The 26,311-nt window shown below is 57.0% G+C and overlaps 9 protein-coding genes across 9 annotated transcripts; 5 read left to right on the forward strand and 4 right to left on the reverse strand.

The window, feature by feature from the left end:
• Positions 1-631: 631 nt before the first annotated feature.
• MKK02DRAFT_42311 (uncharacterized protein) lies at positions 632-3,400 on the forward strand (the record flags this gene model as incomplete). The annotated part of the gene is made up of 3 exons (XM_053091928.1): positions 632-1,594; positions 1,651-2,775; positions 2,879-3,400. The coding sequence occupies 3 exons, from the start codon at positions 632-634 to the stop codon at positions 3,398-3,400; spliced, it is 2,610 nt and encodes an 869-aa protein (XP_052947709.1).
• Positions 3,401-3,943: 543 nt separating this feature from the next.
• Positions 3,944-4,241, reverse strand: MKK02DRAFT_22519 (uncharacterized protein; the record flags this gene model as incomplete). Its single annotated transcript, XM_053086578.1, has 2 exons — positions 3,944-4,049; positions 4,129-4,241. Coding segments are annotated over 2 exons (219 nt in total), but the record flags the coding sequence as incomplete, so codon positions are not given.
• A 544-nt stretch (positions 4,242-4,785) lies between these two features.
• Positions 4,786-7,937, forward strand: MKK02DRAFT_42312 (Rad17 cell cycle checkpoint protein-domain-containing protein; the record flags this gene model as incomplete). The annotated part of the gene is made up of 11 exons (XM_053091929.1): positions 4,786-4,896; positions 4,989-5,457; positions 5,517-5,692; positions 5,747-5,882; positions 5,945-6,338; positions 6,427-6,786; positions 6,840-6,913; positions 6,967-7,097; positions 7,156-7,305; positions 7,375-7,738; positions 7,786-7,937. 11 exons carry the CDS (start codon positions 4,786-4,788, stop codon positions 7,935-7,937), a joined length of 2,517 nt encoding a protein of 838 aa, XP_052947711.1.
• A 530-nt stretch (positions 7,938-8,467) lies between these two features.
• On the forward strand, positions 8,468-9,894 carry MKK02DRAFT_23204 (uncharacterized protein; the record flags this gene model as incomplete). The annotated part of the gene is made up of 5 exons (XM_053086689.1): positions 8,468-8,640; positions 8,685-8,838; positions 8,933-9,124; positions 9,180-9,479; positions 9,580-9,894. 5 exons carry the CDS (start codon positions 8,468-8,470, stop codon positions 9,892-9,894), a joined length of 1,134 nt encoding a protein of 377 aa, XP_052947712.1.
• A 659-nt stretch (positions 9,895-10,553) lies between these two features.
• On the forward strand, positions 10,554-12,922 carry MKK02DRAFT_23126 (Squalene/phytoene synthase-domain-containing protein; the record flags this gene model as incomplete). Its single annotated transcript, XM_053086677.1, has 8 exons — positions 10,554-10,573; positions 10,624-10,726; positions 10,769-10,798; positions 10,854-11,389; positions 11,439-11,519; positions 11,567-11,586; positions 11,714-11,877; positions 11,927-12,922. 8 exons carry the CDS (start codon positions 10,554-10,556, stop codon positions 12,920-12,922), a joined length of 1,950 nt encoding a protein of 649 aa, XP_052947713.1.
• Positions 12,923-13,350: 428 nt separating this feature from the next.
• On the reverse strand, positions 13,351-14,934 carry MKK02DRAFT_31472 (uncharacterized protein; the record flags this gene model as incomplete). Its single annotated transcript, XM_053088302.1, has 5 exons — positions 13,351-14,235; positions 14,326-14,401; positions 14,470-14,534; positions 14,586-14,590; positions 14,649-14,934. 5 exons carry the CDS (start codon positions 14,932-14,934, stop codon positions 13,351-13,353), a joined length of 1,317 nt encoding a protein of 438 aa, XP_052947714.1.
• Positions 14,935-15,681: 747 nt separating this feature from the next.
• On the reverse strand, positions 15,682-16,565 carry MKK02DRAFT_31473 (HPP family-domain-containing protein; the record flags this gene model as incomplete). The annotated part of the gene is made up of 2 exons (XM_053088303.1): positions 15,682-15,967; positions 16,018-16,565. 2 exons carry the CDS (start codon positions 16,563-16,565, stop codon positions 15,682-15,684), a joined length of 834 nt encoding a protein of 277 aa, XP_052947715.1.
• A 531-nt stretch (positions 16,566-17,096) lies between these two features.
• On the forward strand, positions 17,097-19,109 carry MKK02DRAFT_31474 (ribosomal protein S5 domain 2-type protein; the record flags this gene model as incomplete). Its single annotated transcript, XM_053088304.1, has 8 exons — positions 17,097-17,176; positions 17,232-17,352; positions 17,400-17,738; positions 17,792-17,932; positions 18,011-18,482; positions 18,528-18,800; positions 18,865-19,023; positions 19,081-19,109. The coding sequence occupies 8 exons, from the start codon at positions 17,097-17,099 to the stop codon at positions 19,107-19,109; spliced, it is 1,614 nt and encodes a 537-aa protein (XP_052947716.1).
• A 4,699-nt stretch (positions 19,110-23,808) lies between these two features.
• On the reverse strand, positions 23,809-25,908 carry MKK02DRAFT_42319 (putative methionine aminopeptidase 1; the record flags this gene model as incomplete). The annotated part of the gene is made up of 4 exons (XM_053091930.1): positions 23,809-25,018; positions 25,097-25,651; positions 25,768-25,819; positions 25,866-25,908. The coding sequence occupies 4 exons, from the start codon at positions 25,906-25,908 to the stop codon at positions 23,809-23,811; spliced, it is 1,860 nt and encodes a 619-aa protein (XP_052947717.1).
• Between the last annotated feature and the right edge of the window lie 403 nt (positions 25,909-26,311).

A 26,311-nucleotide genomic window follows, 5' to 3' on the forward strand; every position in this document is an offset into this window, starting at 1 on the left:
GTACCCCGCCACGTTCAGTGCTGTACTGCCCGGTACAGGAAACCAAGCGAGGAGAAGGGAAAGCGCCTTCCCAGCAGTATGCTCCCTCGCCACCGGACATGGCCCTCGCATTCGCATCCTTCCCGACATCTCGGCTGTAACAGCGAGGGATTACGAAGTGGGTCAACTCGACTTCTGCCTAATTTCTCAACCTAAACCCAAGTAAGGTCGAGGCCGCGCGAATGACAACCCAGCCACAACGGAGGGACAGGTGAAGTATGCTGCTCAGTAATTGACCGACTTTTGGCCCCAGTATATCTGGTACAGCGGTCGGCCTGGTACTCAGAGGCCTCTGCGGCCTTGCCTGCCCCCATCAGCTACCCAACCCAGGCATGGGCATGTAGGCATGCCGAAAATTATCTGAAACAGCGTTACCTCTTTAGCGCTGTCACTCTGAAACCTGATGGGAATGGATCTGAGCTTATCCCTCAGGAACGAGGCTGAACACACACAGACACGCGTCCACTACGAAAGGGAGGGGACAAGTGGGAAATTTCAGCGCCATCACTGTCACTCGCCTACTCAACCTTCGACAGTCGCCTTCTTCCTTCTTCCTCTCTTCCCCCTCTTATCCTCATCAGCATCACCCAACATGTCACCCCCCAAAACCCCTCCCTCGCCTTACCTCGCCAACTCTACCGCCCCGCCCTCATACCCCAACTCCACACCTCCGAGCAGTACCACCTCTGCCTTCCCTTCTTCGGACCAAGACCAGGACCGCCCCGCTCCCGAGGTCCGCAGAGGAACGGTCATCCCTCCACTTTCGAGCTTCCCCAGCCCGGTCCCCCCTGTCGTCAAGCCCGACTTCGCCGTCAATGCGCTGCGGAACCCGCGGGACTACGAGATCATCACGCGGGCGTTGAAGACGCATGATCAGCAGGCATTACTGGATGATGTGCTGCATCGGACGGGGTACTATGCGGGGGAGATCAACGGGTTGGTTAGTCGGTCGGCGAGGACGAGGGTGGTATTTACCCCTGCGCCTATGCTCGAGAGTCCTAGTGCTGAAGGAAGCAGGAGTGGCGCAAAGAGTCAGGAAGGGGCGAGTCGGAAGGGGACGAAGGAAGTGAAGGGGGAGAAGGAGAAGATGGAGGTACTGGAGGATACGGAAGAGGATGAGGAGACGGTCGTGCAGGCTGTCAAGAAGAAGAAGAAGAAGAAGGGTGGACAGAAGAAGGGAAAGAAGGCGGGGGCTGTCAAGCCCGAGGAGGAACCGAAAGGGAAGGTGGAGAAGGAGGAGGAGGCAGAGAAGGAGGAGGTGGAGAAGCTGGTTCAGGCGGAGGAGGGGATTGTCGGGGTCCAGCCGGCGGACGACCCCAGCGAGACAGTCAACGTCGAGCTTGTCAACTCGGAGCCTGTCACAACCGAGGTCGTAGCCATGGTCGAGCCCGTCATTATCGAACCCGTTGAAGAGCTCGCTGCTCCATCCCCCGCTGTCGTCGAGCCCTTCGAGATCCCCAGCACTCCCGCTTCCTCTGTCGAGACGCACACCACCATCGCTGAAGCGCCCGAGTCGTCCGCGGCTGAGGTCATCCTCACTCCAAAGGCACCCCATGTGAGTATCCCCGCACACACAAATTTTCAACAAATAGAACCCACACTGACCCTCAGGTCCAAGAAGCTTCCTCCCTTCGCATCACCCCCTCTCATCTCCGCGGCTCTACCTCTCCAGCCGACCTTAACGCCCACTCCCTCCTTGGCGATCCTGGACGCATCACCGTCAACCTCCCCGCTCCCCGTGCCGTGTCTTCCCCAGCCAACATGACTGCCCACACCCATCCCGTCGTCAAGCTCGTCCCTGTCGTCGAGGAGGCGGCTGACGATACCCACTCCACCACCCCGCCGCCTGCCGCCAGTTCCAAGGCGGCACTTCCGTCCATCGCGGTTTCCTCTCCGGAGAAGCTCCTGCTCTCGCCGACCGCTACGGAGATCGACGAGGATGAGGACGAGGGGAGTCCTCGTATTATTGGGTTGGGCGGGACGCGCGGGCTCGGACACGCCCGTCGAGGAGATAGCATGGTCTCGAATGGGTCAGACGGAGATTTCTCCTCTACCCAGCTCGCACAGCTTACGGGCTTTGCTCCTCGTCCGTCCGTCCCCCAGCCCGCTGGCGATGTTATACCCGAGCCGGCCACGCCCGAGAGCGTCACCTCTGACCTTCCCCAAACGCCCATTACACCCCCTCAGCAGCTCCTCTCTACCTTTCCCTCCCCTCTTACTCCACACCGACACATCAGCCTCAGCCCGCAACCCACTCTGGGCTCTCCGCTCCGGTATGAGCTCGTCCCTCCCCCCATCCTCTACTCCTCGGACGAAGGCGAAGTCGTCAGCGAGAACGCGATCGCCAACGACAACCGGACCGCCAAACCCTGGTCCCTCTTCTTTAGCGATACAAGCAAGGACGGCCAGTCTCGGCGCGCCAACGCCCACGCGGCCCATGCGCATATGCCCTCGCCCGAGGCATACCAGCACGGCCTCGTGCCGATCTTTACGGCGGACAATCTTGTCGATCTGTTCGGATACTGGCGGGCCCTCCGGCGGCAGATTGCGAATGCGACAGGAAGGGAGATTGAGTATCCCCATGAGTATCTGAAAGAGGGCGAGATGGGGCTCGGACTTCACTGTATGAAGGATGATAATAACTTTCATTTTTTCGTCAGGGGGGTCAAGCCGATGTGGGAGGATGAAATGTGCGTTCATGGTGGCAAGTTTATGTTTGCCGGTCCGGGGGATAAGGTCAGTCCTAGTACTTCCTTACCGTCCATCCCCCTCTTTGCTTTGCCCTCCCGCCAACAACTGGTGTTCAGGTTCTGGTGAACAAAGCTGACGAGGCCCTCAGATGGACTCACTCTTCTTCGACCTGGTCCTCCTCCTCATTTCCGACCGACTATCTGACGACTGCCCCCCGAACCCCGGCTCGGGATCGCAAGTACTCGGTATCTCCCTCTCTCGCCGAATGAGCAATACCCGCCTCGAAGTATGGGTGGGCGGACCGGGCGTGCCTGAGCGGGAATGGATAAGGAGGGTGCAGGAGGTGTTTGTACGTGAGGCGAGGGGGGAGAGGTTGTATGAGTACAAGCCGTTCCATCCGCCTTCGACGGCTGCGGGTGGGGGTGGCGGTGGCGGTGGCGGTGGAGCGGGGAGTGGGAGAGGAATGGGGATGGGGGGAGTGGCTATGGGGAAAAGTAGTTCGGGTGGGGCGGGACCAGCCAGGTCGCCTATGGGAGGTATGGGAGGAGGGGGCGGAGGGATGGGCAGGTCAGGTCCGGGCCCAGGACAAGGGCAGGGACAGGGGCAGGGGATGTTTCAGGGGGTGATGAAGGGTATGCCGATGGCGAGGAGCTTGAGTATGGGGCTGTGAGCTTCTCAGGTCGGTCGAAGTGAGGGTCCAGGGAGTCGGCGGTTGGTAATCAGGTTTTAGGGGTCGGTCAAAGGCGAAGAGGGGGTTTTCATATATCATCACATTCACAAAACATCATGATCCCTCGAGCTCCCACTTCCCATTCTTTCGTTGTATATAGATTCATAGAGGGAGGTTTGTACATAGCCACTTAGGTAGACACCATATCATCATCATCGTAGAGTAGTGACATGGGTAAAGAGGAGAAAGGAAATAAGAGCAATCATGAATCATATGCCCATGTACGGTACTATACAATGATACGAGCTGTCTATGCTGAGAAGTCGTTGATGATATGGGATACTCTACCCGTTCGGTCTCCGACACGTATAGCTATAGTGATGGATCCTGCGGCGCCATTGCCATCCGAATCACCGCCTCAACATGCCACTCCGATCCGCCAAAGACCGTCCTTGGCCATCTAACTCCCTTCTGTCCCTGCTTGCGCTTTCCGGCCTCATCCCACACCGCCTGCACCTGTACGTCTCATAGTCTTCGAAAGCGCTATGTCCCCAACATGATAGTCACCGCCATAGCGACACACGCTAATGAGACATAAGGGCTCAGTCTCTCTCCTATTCTTGCGAATTTGAAGAATAGCCCGAGGAACCTGATAGTATCAGCTCTTACTCTGTCCGATCCTTCTTGCGGGAGGCAAAGGAAGATGACAGTTGGAGAAAGCCACTCACCCTTCTCTATTACGATCGACAAGACCGGGCGCGGTTCCGCGTACATATGTACAGGTGCAGATGAGGAGTAAGAGGACGAGGAGGAGGGACTGGAAGTTGAAAAGTGCGGACTGGAGGGGGTCAGCGGTCTCTTGGGTGTTTCCGGGCCTGTGTCTCGCGAGACGAGGTAGGTGATAGGGGAGCCGGGGTAGAGATGGTGACGTACCATTGTGAGCGGTTAATCTACCGAATGCCTACCACGGATGAGGGAGTTTCTCGTTTGGATCGTCCGAGGAGGGGCTATAACGCTTCTGCTCCTGTCCCCCTTCGAGTAGAATTGCGAATTGTTTTGTTTCCTGACGGCACGGGCCGGGTCTGGCTGTGTTCTCAGCTTCCTGGTTGGCTCGCTTGCTGTGTGATGGGCGCATACATAAACGAAAGTCAGAGCTCGACGAGGCTCGTCCAGCTGGCAGTCGTTGCTGAGCATACCTCTACCCGGCGATCCCCGCACAGCTTCTGCGCGACGCGACTTCTTTCCGTCGGAACCCTCATCCACTTTCAAGCTCCAGCTCGGTTCAAGCGATTTCCAGCCACCATCATCAGCCGCATCAATCGTTTCTACATCACACTGCACCCTCACACAGCCTCCTGACCGAGAGGAGGAGGAGGAAACCAGCGATGCCGCCCAAAAAGGTGGCTGAGAAGCCTAAAGCCAAGTCCTCGCCGACGCGCAAGTTCGCCAAGACGACCAGCTTCGGTGAGGGAAAGAAGATGGGCAGTTTGAACTCGGTAAGTGTGCGATGCGACACGGGCGCTTTCCTGCTTAGATATGGAAGCTATCTCGTTTGATGGATGAGATCCACAGAGAGCTAATACGCTAGTTCCAAGGCAAATTGAACTTTGGTGCTCTTCCCATCAGCTCTTCATCCTCCGGATCCGCCTCGACTTCGGCCTCGACGTCGAACAGCTCAGGCTCCACCTCGGCCCCTTCCCGCCTGTCATCACAGCCCTCACAATCGGCCGGTAAAGGCAAGGACCGCGCTTCCGTCGATCCCCCCACGCAGAGAGAGGTGCGAGAAGGAAGCGAGAAGGATAGCAGGCTCATGCCTCCTCCTCCGGCCGGACTGCAGACCAAGTCGAGGCTTGCGGCTGTTTCCAAACCTGCGCCTGGGAAGGCGAATGCCAGCGGTAAAGGCAATGGAACGATCAACGGCAATGGCAATGTTATTGGGAGGGCCAAAGCGAAGGGAAAGGAGAAGGTGGCGGTCATTGAAGTGGGAAGTAGTAGTGACGAGTCGGACGAGGAGTCGGGAGGGCGTGGGAGTTCTCGGAGAGCATATCGCCGGCAAGGTGAGCTATAGCAGCACATCTGTATTCAGAGTCACGGGTGGGATAGCTGACGATGATAGATGGGATGTGGGCAGATAGCTATCCGCCCTTGACGGAGACGGACCTCGCACCGGGGAAAGCACGCATCGCAAAGGTCAAGAATTGGCTACATGAGGCCTTGTATGGGTGTACGGCGGATGCGCCCGCCCAGGCTAGGCAGAACCGGGCGGCGGTAGATAAAGTGCGAAAGTACAGGGTGAGCTGTCTCGAGCCTGATTGAGTTTGAAGAAGAATGAGCTGATAGGTGTAGCGGATACTACTCCTCACTGGACCTGCGGGGGCCGGGAAGACGACGACTGTGCGGGTGTTGGCGAAGGATATGGGAGTGGATCTGATGGAGTGGGGCGAAGGGCCCGAGGAGTGGAATATGGGCGGGAGCGGTATGGGTACGTTGACATCCTTCCAGCTGTCAAGCATTCGCTCCAGCGTCAAATAGCTGACATCGTAGACCGCGAATCCTCCATATCCAAATTCTCAACCTTCATCTCCCGCAACACCTACGCCCCCTTATCGTTATCGACCTCGGACGTCCCATTCTCGGCCCTCGCTCCCGCCTCTTCCTCCTCAGCCTCTTCCACTCCCGCTCGACCCCGGATACTCTTCCTGACGTCCCTCCCGAATATCTCACACGTACCAACCAAAGAAACCTTCCATGCCGCCCTCCGCTCATTTTGCAAATCCTACGAAAGCTCCAGCTGCCCGATGGTGATCGTGCATTCGGAGGTGGGGACGAATGGGTCGGCCGAGGAGAGTTGGAGGGAGAGGGAGAGGGGAGGGAGGGAGGGGAGTATGCAGTTACTGGGGAGGGAAGTGAAGGATGGGCCGTGGTGTTCTGAGATTGAGTATGTCGAGTCTCGCTACTCCTCCCGCCCTCTCAGCTATCAAGATGAGATAGATGAAAGTCAAATCCGGGTGGGGCTGATCCACCAGATTTCTCCCCGTCGCCCCGACGTTCCAAATCAAAGCGCTCAAACGGGTCCTCGAAAACGCCTCCGCCGCCTCCCCCTTCCCCTTACCTACCGTCGCCTCCGTACAGCTCCTCGCACTCAACTCGAACGGTGATCTTCGATCGGCGGTCAATTCGCTGCAGATGCTATGTATGCGCATCAAGGCGGAGAGTAAGAAGCGTGATAACGGTGCTGACGTGGACGGTGGGGCTGGAGGTGGGGGAAAGAAAAGGAAGACGGCGTCGGGAGGGGCGGTGGCGACGAGCACGGGAATGGGGACGGGGAGGGGGTCGAGAGGTGGGAGAGGGGCGAAGTTGGATGTTCCGAAAGATCTCCGAGCTGTGTGAGTTTCATGAGGCTCGTTGTCGTGACAGCGGACAGGAAGCTGATATACAGGCTCGACGCTCTTACGAGGAAAGAACAATCCTTGCATCTCTTCCATGCACTCGGGAAGGTGCTTTATAATAAGCGTCAGTTGTTTTGACGATACCGTATGGTCTCAGCATAGGAGCTGACTGTGCAGGCCTCGACGACCCTTCGACGGATAATGACGATCGCGCACTCATCGATGAGATTCGTCAAATACCGCCCGACGACCCATTACCTTCTCACTTGAAAGAATATGAGCGTCGGAAATCGCTCGTGCAGATGGAGGTGAGCTGCGTTCAGCTGCACCTGCATGAATGTCGGCGATGGATCAGCTGACATGTAGGCTTTCGCCGGCTCGATACCTATCGACTCGTCCTCTTTTACATTATGGCTACATCAATCCCTCCCTTCTTTCTGCGTCGATGTGGATGAGGCATCAAGAGCAGCAGACGAGATGTGCTCTGCGGATATCATGCGCACAGATGACGATATCGTAAGCTGCCCGACCCTGTGTTGTGGACTTCGCGTACTCTGGCGAAGCAGAGTCAGCTGACGAACATAGTGGCAATCCTCCCAACAAGCCATCTCTTACGCCCTCCAAATATCCATCCGGGGCGCCCAGCTGTCACTCCCCTCCCCCGTACCCCGCGCGCACCAAAAGATCCTCAAACCCCAGTTCTTTGACTCATTCAAGGCCGAAAAGAAGAATCTGGAGTTGATGGATGTTGCGGCGGGATATTTGGCCAAGAAGGCGGCGGGGGCGAGTGTCGCGTTGGCGGAGTATGAGATGGGTGAGCCCGCACCAAAGCAAGAGCAAGGGGCTGGGGGGTCGGCATCGGCCTGGGCGTGGGGCGGGTTTGTGTCGAGGAGGGTATTGGCGATTGAGATTGTGCCGATGTTGGTCAAAATGCAGGGACTGACGGAGCGTGAGTACTTCTCTCTTTATCGACTCGAGCTGAGCTGATGAATATAGGCCCTCTTTTGCCTGCTTCAGTTGCGCCACTGAGAATGCCAGCTTTTGGGCGGATGACGGGCCGAACGGAAGGTGAAGAGCTCACGGCGAGTCAGAATGACGTGGATGAGATGGCAGCGGGGAGGAGGAAGGGGATGAGGCGGGGGTGTTGAGTGTAGGGTGGGATAGGGAGGAGGAGGAGGGGGAGAAGGAGGAAGAAGGGGGTTGGTTGGTTGAGGACGATATTATGGATTGGGACTAGAGGCAATCTCACAGCTCACGTTGTGAGTATCAGAATGTGCAGGTGCTTTGTTCAGGAATCCATGCAGCCATGCCATGCTATATCTACTCCTGCCTCCTGCCAGCCCAGCGAGCCTGGCTTGCTCGATGCTCTATGTAGACTGCACCTGGACAGGTGGACCACCCGGGTCCGCGATTACCCGTCCCGGCTCCGGCCGGCAAGGCAAGATCCGGTCGCTGGAGGGTGTCAAGACTGTCAGCCTGGCCGCACGACTCTTGTCACTGCGTCCTCCTCTTCGCTTCGCGATAACACAAAGTACGTCGACCCGACTACTACCCAAAGCGGCTGTGTATAGCGAAGTACACCTCTGTGCGCTGCTCGACTAGGAACATTCCCATTGATCATCGCCTTCACGCCCCTGGACCTCCTTTGAGCGCGAAGCTCCTATATACTTGGTCAACTATGGTTTCTCGTTCTCTCCTTCGACAAGGTGCTCGCTTGGCCCGATACTCGTCGCCACAACTCGGACCATCTCCATCCGCAGTCGCTGTTGTCCGTCAGCAACGGTACAAATCCACGTCTACGTCTACGTCTAGCTCGCCGCACATGCCTCATGGAAATGGGCGGTTCATCAAGTCCGTCCACCTGTAATGTGACGGATGCACCGCTGATCAGACAGTATAGTAGAAGTCGGCCCTCGCGATGGATTACAAAACATCTCGGGCGCACCTGTACCTACCGATATCAAGCTGGAACTCATCCGCCGGCTCTTCCAGTCCGGGGTGAAAGTGATGGAAGTGGGGAGTTTTGTGCGGGCGGACAAAGTACCTCAGGTAAGTCTGCTCTTCCCAGCTTCTGCTCTTCAGGCCGATATGTAGGCTTGAGCAACGAGAAGGCAAGAGGGCTGAGCAGGTGCTGACGGTGTAGATGGCAGATACACCGCAGCTATTGCCCATGCTCCGGGACATGCCTGAAGCTCGGGGCAAGGATATACACCTCCCGGTCCTCATCCCGAACATGCGCGGGCTGGATAACCTGTTAAAGCTGGAAGAGGCGCACAGTGGGGATGGGAAGGGAAGGCTGACAGATGAAATATCCGTCTTTGTCCCAGCTTCAGATGTGAGCTCCCCTCGAACCCCTTCCTTCTTTTCTTGTGATTCGGTGCTCATAGCAGGCCTTCTGCCGCGCCAACAACGGTACCACCGTCGACGCCCTCCTCGCCTCCCTCCCCGCCGTGGTCTCCAAAGCCATCAACCACGGGTATCGCGTCCGCGGGTACGTTTCCGTCGTCATGACCGATCCATACAGCGGGAAAGTGCCCGTGGAGGCTGTGAATCGGGTGACGGCGGCGCTGGATGGGATGGGGTGCTATGAGATGAGTTTGGGGGATACGACGGGGGAGGGAGACGTGTTATCTTGGGTGGGGATGTGGGAGGGGTTGAGGAAGGAGGGTGTGGATATGGATAAAGTCGCTGTGAGTCTCCCCGTGTAGGAGTATAGGGATGAGCTGACTGACAGGTACATGTGAGCCAAGGCAATCGAGCTCATGATGTGAAGGACCGACTGACGTCTAGGCACACGATACCTTCTCCTCCGCCCTAGCCTCCATAACCGCCCTCCTCCCACTCGGACTCCGAACGATCGACTCGTCCGTCGCTGGTCTGGGCGGCTGCCCTTACTCCCCCGGTGCGACAGGCAATGTGGCGACGGAAGATGTGGTCCGGCTGCTCCATACGCTGGGGTACGAGACGGGGATCGATCTGGACAAGCTGGCAGAGACGGGCGGGTGGGTGAGTGAGAAGCTGGGCCGGAGGAATGATAGTAATGTTGGGAGAGCGATGGAGGCGCGAAGAAGAGTCAAGGAGACGAGGGTGAGCGCAAGTATATGACGACGGGGGCGTTAAGGTCGAGTGTTGTACTGGAGAAAGCTGCTGCGTGTCGACCCTCTGAGGCAAGCTGCTGCTCGTCGATTCGACCGGTTCATCTCCAGGCCAGCGCTGTCCGTCATTTTCTCTCGGGTCTCGGGTCGAATAGACGGACTTCTTTCTCTCTCAGGCCCCTCTCTGGCTCGCGCACAGACAGGTTTCTACTGTTCCAGCTTCCAGTCCTGCTCTGGCCAGCGCATAGATAGTCAAAGGTTGTGCGAGGAGAGAGGATTGCCTCAGCAAAAGCATCGGCGACCGAGTGTACGGCATCCGCGGAGCAGCGCGGAGCCCCCCTTTTGCAGCCCAAAGTTCCCATATCGGGCGATCTCAAGCGGTTTCTCGATCATCGCATAGGTTTGCCTTTTGAACCACAACAGCCACAGCCACAGCCACACGGCATCTCCAACAGCAAGCGAACGGCAGGGAGGCGTCTGCGTCTTCTGCGCGACTACATACATCCAGACCTTCCATATTCTCGAGCGGTACAAGCCCTGCGAGGGCATTTCTGGGCGACAGGACGACCCCACATAGAGAATAGACGGCTATCGATCCGACAACCCTTTCAGCCCCGTCTGCCTGCCCTCGCTGACCGCGAGTGAGCAGGAAAAAAGTCGACAGTGAAAATGTTGACCTACCTCCAGGTGTAGGTCTTCTTGACAGAGAGACAGCTATGGGTATAAGCTGACACGGCAGACACCTCCTCTTTGTCATTCCTCCGATTTTGGGCTTGGGGTTTCTTTACTGGCCCGTCCTTGGCAGACGGGATGTCTTCAAGATGATCTGGGCTTGCGCATTGGTATGTTCTCCACTCCACCTTGGAGCTATGTTGACATGACAGGCGACAATATGGACCACACCATGGGATAATGTAGGTCTACACCTTCCAGCAGCGATCCGGCCGCAATTGCTGACACCCTCCCCAGTTCATCCTTTCGCAAGCGGGCTGGTCATACCCCGAAGGCAGTATCGTCGGCAAGATCTACTACGTCCCACTCGAAGAACACCTCTTCTTCATCCTTCAGCCCATCTTCCTCACCCTCGTGCACTCTATCGTCGCCCACTCGCAGCTCATCCCATTCCGCATACCCCGGCTGAGCGACGTCAGCTTCCGCCAAGGTCCGGCGCAGGTCCAGGCCGGCAGCTCGACCAGCGAAAAGAGTAAGGCGGTCCCCGTGTCGGAGCATGAACACGGCAAGGTGCAGACATTGCCGAGAGGAGTGGGGATGCCCGCGTTCTGGATGGGCGTGACGGCGCTGGGAGGGGTCCTGGTGCATGAGTCGCATGGGCTGGAGGTGTTGCCCATACACCTAGGACTGGGGAAGCACGCGTTCTACTTGGGTTGGATCCTTATTTGGATCAGTCCGGTGTGCGCGTTCTTGACGTACCTGGGTGCGCAGTTTGGGAGGGCGGAGGTCATCTCGCTGGCGGCTGGGACGGCATGGTTGTGGCTGGTGGACACGTGAGCTTTCGCTTTTGGAACGTTCCGAAGCTTTCAGCTTACACTCCAGGATCGCCCTACGAAACGAAGCATGGACGATCTCGAAAGAGACCACACTCGGCTTTGACGTATGGAGGGGGTTGCCAATAGAGTGAGCCTTGCCAGCCTATTCTAGTGCTCACGCTGATGATCGCAGAGAAGCAACCTTCTTCCTGCTTGTTTCCTACCTTCTGATCCTCACCGCCTCGCTGCTGTCGCACCTCCACACCCTCCTCCTTCTCTCGCCGGAATTCCCACCATGTCCCCCGCTCAACATCCCGGGCCATATCGTCCTCCTCGGCCGAGCCGGCTTCAACCCGCCCCTGATTGATGCTGGGCTGCTGTATGGGCTGCAGCTCGCGGAGGATACGTTGAAGAAGGGAAGCAAGAGCTTTGAGGTTGCGAAATTGGCTTTTGGACGGGAGATGCGAATTGGGCTGGTGGCTGTTTACGCTTGGTGCAGGGTCACGGTGAGTCGACTGTCCGAGGCAGGTGCCTCGGCTTGAGCTTATTGAGTAGGACGACCTGATAGATAACGCACCCACGATCTCTGATGAGGGCCTTGAAAAGGGCGCCATCCTCGATGTCATCCGCTCCCACCTCACCGCCGCCTTCTCCGGCGCAGAGCCTGTCGCCCTGCACCGGATCCTCTCCACCATCCCCGGTCTCACACCCGAAGTCACCTCTGCGTTCCACATCTTCGCTACCCTCGTCCCACGGCTTTCGCCCGTCGAACCCTTCCTGGAGCTGTGTAAAGGGTACGAGACGGACCTCAAGTTCCTCTCTATCCCGGAAACAGAAGCTGCGACGGGGCAAGAGACACTCCGGGCGCGAATGGCAGACAAGGCGTTCAATGTGGAGGAGCACCTTCCGATACGGACCAACGAGGACCTGCTGCAGTATGCGGACGACGTGGCGGGTTCGATTGCAGCAGCGATCTGTTATCTCGCTTGGTCGGTCCTTTCTTACCCTTCGGGCGGGGACGCTCGGCGGCCGGTCGAGAACCTCCCGTGGGCGGCGGACCTGCATCGGAACACCCTCTCCCCTTCTTCTCTTTCGCAAGCAGAAAAGGTCCGCGTCGAGACGGTCCGGTCGGCAAGGACGATGGGGCGCGCCCTCCAGCTCGTCAATATCGCAAGGGACGTAGCCAAGGATGCCATGATAGCGAGGGTCTACGTCCCTCGCTCGTCATTCGCATCTACGGCGGCACTCCACTCGGTCCTCCTCCCCTCCTCCCCCGCTTCGTCGCCTGGCGAACCAAAACCCAAAACAGACTACTCGTCCTATAACCTGCCATTACTGGAACAAGCGGACGAAATGCGTTATTCGTCGGCAGGCGCAATAGCGGACTTGCCGCCTACGGCCCGAGGAGGCGCGAGGGCGATGGCGGCGAGTTATTTCGAGATTGGGTCGGCGATCCGGAGAGAGGGAGGAAAGGTGGATGAGCGGGGAGTCAAGGTGGAGAAGAAGAAGAGGCTCAAGGCGGCTGCGAAGGCGATGTGGGGGTTTAGCTGAGGTGGAGGGAGGGGCAGGCCTGAATCGATTCTATTTTTGCCTGGCTTTTTGAGAGGGGAGAAGGGACTTGGGGATTAGGGGTTTGAATACACTGCATAGATACGAGTAGATGTGGAGAATGGGATGGCTGGGCTAGATCGGGAGTTTCTGCTTAATGGATATTGGTGTGCATGGGCAGGGGTGCTGGGACCCGGAGGTTTGAGTACATAGATTCTGCACCAAAACGGGATGCAGCCTGATATATCGGAGCACTGCTCTACTCCTGCAGGCAGTGCAAGTGTCTGAAGCCTGGTTGAGGGAGCATCACATATGGCTAATCATACAATGTAAGCTATGGGAGGTATACAGTATATTACAGAGCATCTCGAGACACAATATCCGGAAGATACAGCACACACAAATAGTTACGCCGCTCACCTCATCCAGCCTCATGAAGCTACCACCTGCTGCGGTATCTCCTCCTCCGCCTCCATCCCGCCCGTCCTACCTGTCCCTGCCGCCCCTCCTGGCCCAGCCGCCGCCCTCCCCGCTCTTCTCCTCAACATCGGCCCGACCCCTCCCATCCCCATCGTCATATTCCCAAACCGCCCCCTCCCTTCCTCCCACCGATGCTTCACCGCATCCTTAAACTCTCTGCCTGTACTCGGTAATTGCAATCCCATGCCCATCGGGATAGGCGGGAACGCGGCCGTCAGATCCGAAAGGCTCGGTATGGACGACAAGCTGGGGATGGACGACATGGAGGGGATGGAAATGGTGGGTAGGCCGTTGGAGACGGCTGTGACTGTCGAGAAGAGGTACGAGTCGCGGAGGGTCATGGGTGTCACGGAGGGGGTGTAGGGGGTAATGAGGGGGGAGTCGTCCGGTGTGGGCGAGGTTGGCGGGGTGAGGAGGAGATCAGAGCCGGATGTGGCGGCAATACGGATACCGTCGTTGTCGAAAGAAGGGGCGATGGGGGTATTGAGAACCTCCGAGGAACCCATATCCACGTTGTCGGCCTCTTGCGACGCGCCGGTCTTCTCCACCGGCACCGCCTTCGCCTTGACACCCTTGCCCTTGGTCCCTAGTCGCCGCCGCTTGATATACCCCATCAACCCGCCGCGGAACCACGAGACGTGCAGTACCAGGGCAGCAGTGAGCATCGCCGCGGGGACAAAGGAGCCGTCGGTGATGGCGCGCGAAGAGGGACGGAGGCAGTCGAGCAGCCACGCGAGATGGAAGGCTATGCGGATGAGGAAGAAGGATGAGAGGAAGCGGAGGTCGGAGCGGAGGGAGGGGAAGAGATTGGATATTGCCAGGTCGAAGGTGGGGAGCTTGAAAGTCAGCCGGAAAACCGCCGACGAAGATGACAGGGGTTGCACAGGATGGGGCGTGGGGGAGAGGTATGAGAGAAGAGGGCTTACCTCCATGATTGCGCTGACCAGGAATATTGGAGAGAGACGGGTGTGGTACAGGTACACCATGAGGACCGTGTAGACACTAAGAGAGTCAGCTAGATGCCTGTAGGATGCGACGGCACTCGTTAGCTGAGCATTGGGACCACGTACATGTGATGTATCCACCCAGTCAAGAGGCCGACCTGGGACGGATATCTCATATACCCAATAGCGAGCTATATCATTAGCTTCCCTCCATGTGCAGAGACGGTGAGGGAGCAGCTCACATCAGCTACACTGTCAGCCGAACGTCCTATACATCCTTCAACCCTGGAAGAGCGAAGACGTACCAAAAAGGTAAGTCCCAAAGAACAAAACCCCCACTTTGCCCAAATCCCTCCTCCACCCTTCCTGCGCCTGCTCAAACACCACACCCAATCCATTGAACAGATACTGCCCAATATAAGGCAGCGAGACGAGTGTCATGCATAGACTAGAGACGCTCGAGAGGATGTAGGCTCGTTGTTTGTCGGTGTGGAAGTAGGGCGAGCCGACCGTGTAGAGGAGGGTGAAGCCGAGGAAGAGGGTAGGGGGGAGAGTCAGGCCCAGCGGGAGGGAGGTGATGTCGGGTACCATGATGCCTTGCGAGCCGAGGAGAGAGGGCGCGCGGTGGGGTGGTATGAAATGGATGATAAGGTGCTCGAGAAGATGCAGTGCAGTGCAGAGCTGAAGTCAGAGCGGCGAAGACATGCGCGCAGACCTGCTGCTTTCGTGCTGTGTGCGTGCGCGCTACTGTCGATCGAGGAGCTGTACAGGGTATCTCTGGGATCAATGAAGAGCCGGACAGGTTGAGCTGTGTTGTGCTAGACAGCTAGAGAAAGCAACAAGAAGATACAAAGGAGAAGGAACAAGTTAACAAGGAAGGTTGTCTTTTGGTTGAATTGAATTTGACTTTTGGTCAGCCAGCCAGCCTCAGGCACGTGTTTGACGCGTCCAGGCCATGAATGGGTGCGTCATGGGGTCCGGGTCATGCAGGCTCTGAGCAGCAGGGCGCGTGGAGCAGTAGAGACCGCCTCATAGCGGTGGTCCATACATGGCATGGTCTGGGACAGGCTGAGCCAGCAGACATCGTGATAAAGGAAGACAAGGAGTCCGCGGGACTCCAGCTTGTCCACCTGCTGAGCGTGTTCACATGTGCCCCAGCTGAAGCTGTTGAGCTTGACTGATTCACACAGTTCTTGCCTCTCAGTCCGACAGTCTCCGGTTGGATGTTTTTCGCGAGAGTGTTGAACAAGCTTACATTGACTCTCCGACACTGAAAACCAACTCTCCAGATTTCTCCCTCCAAGGCCTCGCCTCCGCCCCCCGCCCCCTACCTGGGGCTCATGGCTGACCTTCTGCCCGGCCCTCCTCCGCCCCCTTCCCTTCCCTCGTCTGCCTCCTTGCCTCTATTCTCCTCTGCCGCCTCGCCTGGACCTGCTTGCCGATGATAGCAAAGATCCCGTCCGACTTGATCCAGTAGGCGGGATATCGTCGTCTTCCGAGATTGTTGATGATGAGTGCCCAGCCGAGCATGATGAGAGACGAGACGAGGACAAGGAGGAGATACATCCAGCCAAGATGAAGGATCTGCGGGGTTGTCGCTGCTGAGAGGGAGGTAGCGCCGGCTCTGGCTGATCAGCGCTGGTCAGGGCCGGCTTAGGGGGCTTGCGAACTTACGGTGGATGTGTGATCCCAAAGAGCTGTTGAGCTAGCATAGCAGTCGCCATACTCAACGCCCCATTCGTAAAATACCCACCCTCAAACCGCCTCGCGTCCAGGTCAGGCGTATACGCCGCGTCTCCGGTACAGAACAGCTTTGTCAAAGCAACCCCGACGAACGCCGACACGACCTGGCCCATCACCAGATTCTGCGGCTGCGCGAGCGGCGACTCGACCACGCCAAAAACGAGCACTGCGGACGCACCGAACGAGACGACGATGAGGGGCGCGTCTGTTCCCCGGAAGGGGGTCGCGAATTGCATCACCGCCTCAATCAAGAGGATGGAGACGAAGGCGCCAATGAATCCGAAGAACCATGTTTCGACTTGCAGGGGGATGTGATGGAGCTGGTTGAAAGGGAAGAAGGGGAGGGGTGCGTATGGAGCGGGTCCAGAGCGATAGCCTAGGAAGCGGGAGATGAAGGCGGGTAGGCGCGAGCGGGGGTCGACGGGTGGAGCAGGGGAATGGGAAGCGGTAGAGTTCGAGACGGCAGTCCGGAGGGACATGATGATTTTGTCAGGTCAATGTGAGAATTGTAAGAGGACGAGCTGCCCAGGTCTACAGCTGTACTGCTATACTCCCCTATAGAGGCAAGGCATGCCGGCGAGCGAGTCTTCGGTCAGCGACGCACCAAATGTACCGGATACACAAATAGCCCGTCGGCGAGCGCCGCCGTTTCGTCCTGTCCGTCATACGGCCGTACAGCCACCCGTGTCAGTCCTTGTCAGTCGGCGTGAGTATGCCTCGCATGCATGAGGGAAGAGTTGACGAATTGTGTTCAGTAGGGCGTGCTGAGATGATGAACGAAGGCAAGAGGGGGTTTATTACATCTGCCGGGGTTCTATAGCGATTCCTTATCTCTTATCAAGGTTGCTGATAAGGGAGAGTTTGATACCACACCAGCTCAAAAAGCCACGTACTGGAGACGTTTGTTCCGGCGGAAGATCCGGCCCGATCTCGGAGCCCCTTGCTTGCTCGCCCAGGCTCAGCAGCACCTTGCCGCCTCTTGTCTTTGCACATAGCACCTCGTATACATCATGGCAGAAGCACTTCCCGTACCCGTATTCGCCTCGTTGAATGAGATATATCCCAGCAAGACCTCAGTCCTGCGTGAAGGGTGAGTCTGCCGAGCTCCCCGGGTGGTCCAGACGGACGTCCAGCTGATTTTGCAGGACGAGGTGGAATGATCTCCTTGAGGCGTTCAAGGAGCGGTATGGCGCCTTACCGACTCACGTCGTCAGAGCACCCGGAAGAGTCAACATATTGGGCGAACATATCGATTACTCACTCTTCGTAAGCTACATGACACGTGGCTGTCGTTCAGAGTAGCTCACAAGTAGCCCGTCCTTCCAGCTGCGATAGAACAGGACATTCTCCTCGCTCTCCGTCCGATACCCGGGTCTTCAGGCTCCGGACCGAAGGTCGATTTATCGAACTTCAACCCTAAATTCAAGCCGTCCACCTTCCCCCTTCAAGCACCAGCGAGCGGAGCAGGCGAGTGGCACGTCGACTTCACGTCGCCTGCTCAGGGCGGAGGATGGGAGAACTACGTCAAGGTCGCTTTTGCGCAGTGTCTCTCTGAGTTCTTTGGGGAGGAGGGAAAGGGAGGAGAGGGGAATGGTCCGGTGGGGATGCAGGTGATGATGAGCGGGAGTGTACCGCCCGGGTCGGGGCTGAGTGTGAGCTGGCAAATACTTACTCCTGGGTGTAGCAAGATAGCTGACTTTTGAAGAGCTCCGCTGCAGTCGTAGTCGGTGCGGTGACCACTTTCCTCGTCGCGAATGGGATCATCGAAGGGGTCACCAAGGGCGATGTAACGCGTCTTGCTATCGCTAGCGAGCACCGCATGGGTCTGAGAACAGGAGGTATGGACGTGAGTGTCCATTTGCGGTCTCCTATCATCGCTGCTAGGGTCGACTTGCGCGAAATGCCCGTACACTGACAAGTCTAGCAAGCTGCTTCCGCCCTTGCGCTCCCCAACTCCCTCCTTCACCTCTCTTTCTTCCCCTCGCTCTCCCCGCTTCCCCTCCCCCTCCCATCCGGCCTTTCCGTCGTCATCACAAATTCCCTGACCCCTCACTCGCTCACCGACACCGCTCCGGTCCAATACAACCTCCGAGTGGTCGAGTCCATCTGCGCCGCTCGGGTCTTACTCCATGCCTGGGGTCTGTCAGAGCACGAGCGCGTCAAGGGGAAGAAGGGCGAGGATGCACGGGTATGGCTGCGGGAGGTGTTGGAGATGTGGAGGCCTGGGAAGGTGGACGATGAGACTGCAGGAGTACTGGAAGAGGCAGTAGAAGCGGCAGAGAAGGTGTTGGGCGCAAAAGGAAGGGGTGAAAGAGGCTGGACGAGGGAAGAAATGAGGGAAGCGAGCGGGATGGAGGAGGGAGAGTTTGACAAGACCTATCTGGACTTTATACCCAGTGAGCTGGTCGGTCTTACTGTACGGAGACACAGCTGACTCTCAGTACGCGCCGATCATTTCCACCTCCTCCCTCGTGTGCTGCACTGCCTGAGGGAATCTCAGCGCGTCACTCGCTTCACCCAGATCTGCCGCTCGTTTTCAACTCCCTCAGCGGCCGATGGCGACGCTTCGTCAGATCCGCGGATAGCTGAGCTGGGGAAACTGTTGGTGGAGAGCCATACGAGCTGTAAGGAGCTGTATGACTGTACGCATGCGCAGACGGATGCCTTGAAGGAATTGTGCATGAACGCGGGGGCCATTGGGTCCAGACAGACCGGTATGTCTTTCAGCCCTTGACAGCTGTTGGGGCCCGGATGTTGGTATATTAGCTGACCTTTCAGGTGGAGGATGGGGCGGAGCTGTCATCTCGCTGGTTCACACGAGTCAAGCCGAGGCGTTCCTGGGAACGGTTAAAGAGGAGTATGGGCCTTACAAGGGGCTGAGCGAGGAGAAGCTCCATGAGGAGGCGTTTGCGACTATTCCAGGGTGTGGGGCAGGAGGTGAGCTTGAATGGATACGGACTCCTTCCGGACGTACATGGAAGCTGACATTCCCAGTGTATCTGGTCGAAGGGGATCTACAATGATACAGTATCATAAGCGACGCATGAGATCAATGGTGTATGCAAGGCGTCATCCGGGACGCACGGTCAAAAATGTGACTCTTACCTTAGGCTTCTCATCCTCATCCCTGACTGGGCCCGCCGGAGAGTATACGGTATCATATTAACCTAGATATTGACCCATGCTAATTGAGATATCTTGTTTCAGTCCAGACGATTGGTCGATCCCTACTTCTGATCATAAGCTGACATCGACACGTGTTCGATATGTTCCGGTACGTTTTTTTGGATCGTCATGGCATGTCTACAAAGGGTGGGCAAGACTTCTGTTACTGAACACGATATCCTGCAACAGAAGCAGAAGGAGAGAGTCCTCGAGTCGAGAAGAAGGTGTACATGCGTGTGTAAAAGGGGCAAGGAAACTTGATCGCCTAGAAGAGCTGGCCGTGTAACAGCCAGGCTCACTACAAGGGGTTGCGTTGAATGTTTGCCCGAAGGTCCCTGTCCTCAAAAGCAGCAGCTGCGATTGCCTCCAGGTCAGACTGCTCGCTGGAAGGAGGTGTCCGGGACAGGCTGCTGAGTTCGTCGTTGGTCATGCCTTGCAGGATGGTGAGGTTGGCGAGATATGCGCGCAACTTTCGGCTGCAGCTGAGTGTTCAGCTTCAGGGGACTGGGTGCTGGCAAGCTGACTGTCGCTGGTGTCACCACCGCCGCTTGCTTGGAGAGGGATAGTCGACATGCTGACTGGCTCGAAGGGAGGTATCCAAGAAGGAGAGAGAATCAAGTGCTCAGTTGGGAAAGTTGACAGAGGGAGAGCGGGTGGTGGAGTGAGAATTGAGCTCGAGGTGCGAAGAAATTGAGGGGAGACGGGGATCTGCTTTATGTCCTCCTAGACCCCCAACGATCGAGAGGAAAGCTGTGCAGAGGAGCAAAGGGGACAAAGGTCGGTGCTTGGCTAGATCTCATTCGCCAGAGGGGAGCGGCCAGATCGAGGCTCTGCCTCGAAAGGGATCGAAGGTAAGGGGGATGGCCGCACGATGGCGTTTTGGACAGATTGGACCACCAGGAGTGCTCAGTGGAAGGAAGAGCAGCCTGAGTGTACATGGCTTGTCTGACCCTGGCGAGGCGGTGCATGAAAGGACCTGTTCACAGAGGGGCTCGGTCAACGACTGTAGGCGCCCATATCACAGCTCGCGCGAGCTAGCGCGCTTTCTTGTTGCAGGCCGAGCTGATACATGCGCAGATGCTTCATACATTCACCACTTAATTTGGGCATGTAGCATTTATATCCATACTGTACCCAGATAGAAGTAGCGCTGGAGGTTGGTGGGAGATTCACGCTTCCAGTCGGTCAGGCTGTCTCTGAGTCCTGCGGCACTTATACCGACAACTCAGGCATCTGCGTGTGATGGGGATTGACAAAAAGTCGAACGCTGACACGATGATGCATTGGGTTGTACACGACAAGCTGAAATGAAACGTGGCTTACTCTCCCTTACTTCCCCTTGACCAGGCTCACCAAGGTCCCGCCCTGCTCCTCCTGCTCCTGCTCCTCCTGCTCCTGCTCCTCCTGCTCCTGCTCCTCAGGCTCCTGCTCCCCTCGGATATCCTCAGTGGCCTGGGTCGTCTTGCCGCTGTCCGCCTCAGCTTTCGCTGAACGCTCCCTCTTGCCAAGGATGTGCTCGGCAAAGATGGAATGAATGCCGTTCTTGCCGTTGAGGATGCTTCTCAGTACGGTATCGTCCTTCTCCAGCTTCATCTGTCAGTGAGCAACAACTGATCCAGCATTTCTTTCGGAACGCCCTGCTCCACTGAAGGCTTCTCGGTTGCCTTATACCCGAACATGTTGATGATCATGCTCACCTCCACGCCGTCGGTCCTGGCCGTGCTTTCCATGGTACCTGACATATCGGCGATGGCTGCTTGCGGGCGAATGGATGTCGATGATCTGGAAGGAGTAGTGCGGATGTGGGGGCTTGTGTATTCACGCGATGTTGAGGGGACGTGGAGACTGGACTCTGTTCGTTGAGGTATAAAACATGATAATACGTAGGGAGCATCGCCTTATATATGCTCCGAGAGCAACTGGGCGAAACGCGAAGTGGCAAGAAAGCTGTGTCAAAAGGTCAAAGACATGTGAGACTCAAAGGATCCCCGTTAAATGACAGATCCTGTGGCGTCTTGTCGGGCCTGATAAGCCTCGTGTGCGAGGGCTCAAGTATGAATGGTGTCGAAACACCAAGGTGACTGGACGATCTCGAGGGCCTACAAGTTATTAGTGTAAGACTAGGGAGGGCTGTGATGGTGACTCACTTCTTGGAGTGCAATCATGGATCGAGACAACGATAGGGCCCGCTGTGCCACAGATGCAAGTGTTTCAGTAGTTGAACGTGCTGAAAGAGGATGAAGGCCATCCTCGTGTGTCGGCAAATTGTAAGCGTGCGGTACGATGCTTCGTTTCCTTGCCACCCGCATGTCGGCGGGTAGGAAAGGAAAATGAAAGTCAGGCAGTAGGGACTTCGACGTTTGGAACATAGAATGCTTGTCTGTAGACCTCGATTGCATCATGTGGACATCTCTCGTGGACATGCCCGGCAGTTCATCCTTCACTTGTATGATCTGTCGCCCTGACTCAGCTGGCACCCTGGCTGAGTTGGTTTCGTGGGCGCTGCAGACGAGGTACTCTGCGTAGAGCCAGACATCAAGCCGTTGAGCTTAACTTGCGCAATGATTGCAAGGACAGTCCCTTTCTTCCGTCGGATGAAGTCCTTCAATCCCTCGGTGTCGTTCGTCTCTTCCAGGATCTTGCTGTCGGCGATCTGGGTCGCGAGATCACGTTTATCGGTGGACCTGATTGAGTCTTCTTGTTCGGACATGATTGTGCAAGTGAGACGGCGGCTGGGGGTACGTCGGTGGGGCTGGAGCCTGGAGGTGTAGTGAGCAGAACTGATGAGATCTGGTGAGTATATTTGTAGAGACGAGGAGAATACTCTTGGAAATGTAGAGAGATTGCGAGAGGATGATGAGTTGATGGTCAAGCTCGAGACCAGAGCGAAGGCCAGATACGGCCGATCTCCGTGATAAGCTCCACAGCTTTTCCCTTTGTGGTGAGTGAGGATTCGGCGTGCACTACAGATCGATCAAAGGTCACAGAAGGCCCTTTCAAGCAGCGAGATAGTCCCAAAGCCCTCATCTTCCAGGAGGTCAAGCTTGGCCTGAAACGTGCCGAGTTGAAAGGTGCCACATCCGATGCGTTCTTTCTTTGTGTGACTCGCCCCCTGGATGCGTATCGTGTGCCTACCTGCATTACACGCTGGTAATGACACAAAGAGGAAAAGATTGGTCAGTATGAAGCACAGATCAGAAAGCTAGGTCAGGGGCAACCCACGGGAGACGGGGTAGAAAGGACGCGCCCCGTGCTGGTGTTTGCGCGTTATCGTACAACAGTTATCAGGATCAGGATGAGAGGAAGTCGATACGCCGCGTACGCCACGCGTACATATGCGCGCAATGTATTGAGCGAGATCAATGGATATGTAATAAGGCACCTTGGCTACAGGGGACCCAAGACCTAAATTTTGAGCGGGCGCCGTCAATCAACTGGTTCTCAGCGATGGAGGCTCATGGCTCTCCTCAAGACGGATGATCTCCTAGAACACGCAATGATCAGATGCGTGAGGAGCATTGAGTATTGATGGAAAGAGCAGTCCATACCATAGCACAGGTAAGGAGACAGCTATGAGTACCCGAGTCTACTACTTGACCCGCTTCTGCTGCTCAGGAGCAGGTAAGCCGGCGTCGTCCGCCCCTCGTTTGAATCCTGCCGCCGCCGCCGATGCTGTGCTAATGGTGGGGTTCGATGGCTGGGTCGTTTGCTCGGCTGGCGGGTCTTCGGGCGGAGCGTCGGTCATCCTCTGATCCGTCTGCTGTTGCTCCGTAGCAGCAGTAATGTCAGACAAGATCTCCTGAGCGCATGCCTTCATGACAGGATCGGAATCGGAGAGGCATTCAGGAAGGGTCATCAAGCCTTTGCTCATCATGTATAGCATGCCTGCCTTCACATTCTCCCGGAAATGCTCGCTGTTCAGGTAATCTGATTCGGACATGGCGTTGAGAGAAGGGACAAGTGTCGAGTGATTCGGGAGTAAGGAGTGAGGGGAGCTGTAGCCTGGAGCGGAAGTATGATTGGAAGGCAGGGGAAAGGGGACGCCGTCTTTATAAGCCCAGCTGGACCCCTGTTCAGGACGAGAAAGCTGTGCAGGAGCACAAGGGGGAAAAAGGGAAAAGGGAAAAGGGATCACCCGCACCGAGCACGCTTTATGAAGGCCAGATCATGAACATATCTGCGGGTGCGGGTCAGAAAGGAACCGGACATCAGTGCGTTTGAGTCGGTCGATGCGGCAGATCATCGGGATGAAAGGGAGGCGATTATACGCCCCATCATGAATGCGTCAAGCGTCCCCAATGGGATCAGCAGGTGGGACATGTCAGCCATCAGGAATCGCATCTCAGTGGCTTCGATAGTCAGCTCAGACTCCTCCTGTCAAGATGCATAGCCTAGCCCCGTATCGACATCAAGCGGAGCCAGAGGCTTGCTGCTCAGTGCACACGATCTGCTTAAGCGCAGTAATATAGTGGGCCCGTGTTGGTACATCAGTACTCAGTATCAGTCATTAAAGCATGTAAGCTGGGGTGATCACATGTAGACAATGCCAGGTGATGATCATGACCCTTCAGGCTTGGTGCCCATCTCTTCCCCATTCTCCTCCGTGGTCTGGCCCTCCGCCTCCTGGCCCGCCGGCTTGACCACCTCCCCGTCCGTGTTCGCCGCCGAGCCCTCCTCTCCCATGTCCACATCTTCCGCTCCCGCCTCCTCCCGCTCCCCCTCCCCGGTCGCTTCAGCAGCCGCAAACCGCTCACTCAAACTCAAAACCGACTTTGTCCTCGGCAATCCCGCCACCTTCCTCCCCGCCCCTTCCTCCTCCTTACTCTGCACAGTCGTCGTCGCCGAGATAGGTACCGGCCTTTCTGACATCCCATGCGGTGTCATATTTCCCCCTTCACCCGTCCCTGAGCCTGAACCCATGCTATCATCTTGCTCTCTACCGCCGCCGCTGCCGCCGCCGTTGCCGCTATCGCTATCGCCTTCGGAGCGGGATTTGGAAGCCGATGAAGAGGACGCGGAAGCGGAAGAGTGGGAAGGGAGGGAAGTGATCGGTCCGGTATCGAGTTCATCGACGCGGCCGAGGTATGGCTGATGTGCGGGATCAGAGGATTCGTTGCCGGTGAGGACGGGTATGGCTGCCGGGGTAGGATCGGATGATACAGATGCGGATGTCGTAGAAGATACGGAAGGTGCTTCGGATCGAGTATTGTGATCTTCCGGTTCTGGCGTCGGACTGCGACCGCCCGATCCCGCATTGTTGGCCGAGGACGAAGACTCGGTCGGCACTTCCAGCAAAGACGCTTGAACGTCCTTCTCCTCCTCTCGCGTCTCTTCCAGCTCCTTCCGATCCAGAACGAGCGGGCTCACGATCTCATCCGCCTTCAAGAGACCCTTCTGCGCCGCCCCTTTACCCTCATCACCCGCACCATCCATATCAATGTCCATACTGTCCCCGCCGTCTATCGGGGGGCGGACCAGGAATGGGATCGGGGAGAACATGGGGGTTGTTGATCCGACCGGCATGGTGGAGCTGGTATCGGACGGTGAGGCGGATGATGAAGAGGTGGAAGAGGGGGAAGAGGTGGGGCCGAAGAGGCCGCGCGAGCCGGAGAAGGTAGATGGGGGGACGGGGATGTAGGACGGCGCGGACCAGGGAGTGGTCACGAGGAGGTTCTTCTCGAGGGCGCGGAGGAACTTGCCGAGTGTTGAGTGTTGTTTGGTCGGGTTGAGCAGCAACTCGGCTAAGCGTTGTATAGTGAATGGAGGTCTGACGATCAGCTTGTATCCGATGAGCAGAAGACCACGACTTTGAGACCTGATGATAACGATCAAGAAGGTGACCTACTCTGCTAAATCATCAATCATCTTGCCAACCCTATCCACTTCCTTCTTTCCCTCTTCCTCGCCCAACCACCCCGGCAGCTTCTTCCCACCGATGACGACCGCCTCGTCCCACTCATCCTCAAACACATTTCCTCTCGCCGACAATCCACCTGGCCCACTAGCGCTCCCATTCACTCGCGCAGCAACCGCAGGCGGCACCGGACCGATAATCCCCGCCGAGAGCTTGCGCTGATTCCGCCGTTCTGGATCCAGAGGGGGAAAGGGGGGGATGACCAGTCCACCTAGTGTGGATGGTTCGTCTGAGGCGGACAAGGGAGATGAGGAGGGGGAGGCCGAGGCTGTGGTAGAGAGGCGAAGGGACGAGGAGGGTGGGGCCGATCCGGAAGGTGATGGTGCCTTGGGGGTTAAGGGTGAAGTTGTGGGGGACGACCGGACGGGCTTGAGGGGGGTGTTGGGCGGGAAGGAGTATCTTTGGGGTTGTGGGAGTGAGTTGAAGAGCGGGGGGCACGAGAGGAGAGCGAGGTGTAGGTGATGCCGCAGCGTAGCCCAGTCAGAGCTGTACAATCAGTATTGGGTTCTTGCTCCGACGACTCCACGAATCATCCGCGTTGACGCAGCTCAGGCAGAGTCCCATGGATCCAAATCTGGCTACACGGTAACTTATAGACTCACTCGAAGGTATCGCTCTTCGCTAGCCGCTGCAGGACTGGGTCGTGTGAGGGTACTGCAAGTCAGGAGAGCAGCGTTTCCTTCAGATGATTTCAACTCACTCTCCTCCTCCAGACTCGCCTCAGACTTCGCTGGGAGCGCCATATTCGACAGCTTTCCCTTTTGCGTCTCCGATCAGCGTTGGACCGAGTCGCAGCTGCACTTGATGGACCGTATAGCCACTGTTGATGATGAGGTCGAGGAACGAAAACAAACCTCTCCAGCCAAAAGTCCGGCAACGGACGCACGGACCAGCCGCCGAGAGCCGCGCCGATCACTTGCTTACGTACACCATTGGCGGGATCAGACTTTTTGCAGCTGGAAAGCTCTCGAAGCTTGCTTTGGGCCGAGGCCGAACACATCCTCCTCACCTTCGCATTCACTCATATAGTCTTCTCATAGGGGAAGTCTTGATCAGCAACAGACACGGACGAGACGTCAACGAACACGAGCCAGAAATCAAGCTCAGAGTCGACATAACGAGCAAAATCGAGGAGCAAAATCGAGG

Source organism: Dioszegia hungarica (genome assembly GCF_025882075.1).
Source record: "Dioszegia hungarica strain PDD-24b-2 chromosome Unknown MKK02contig_6, whole genome shotgun sequence".
NCBI lineage: Eukaryota > Fungi > Basidiomycota > Tremellomycetes > Tremellales > Bulleribasidiaceae > Dioszegia > Dioszegia hungarica.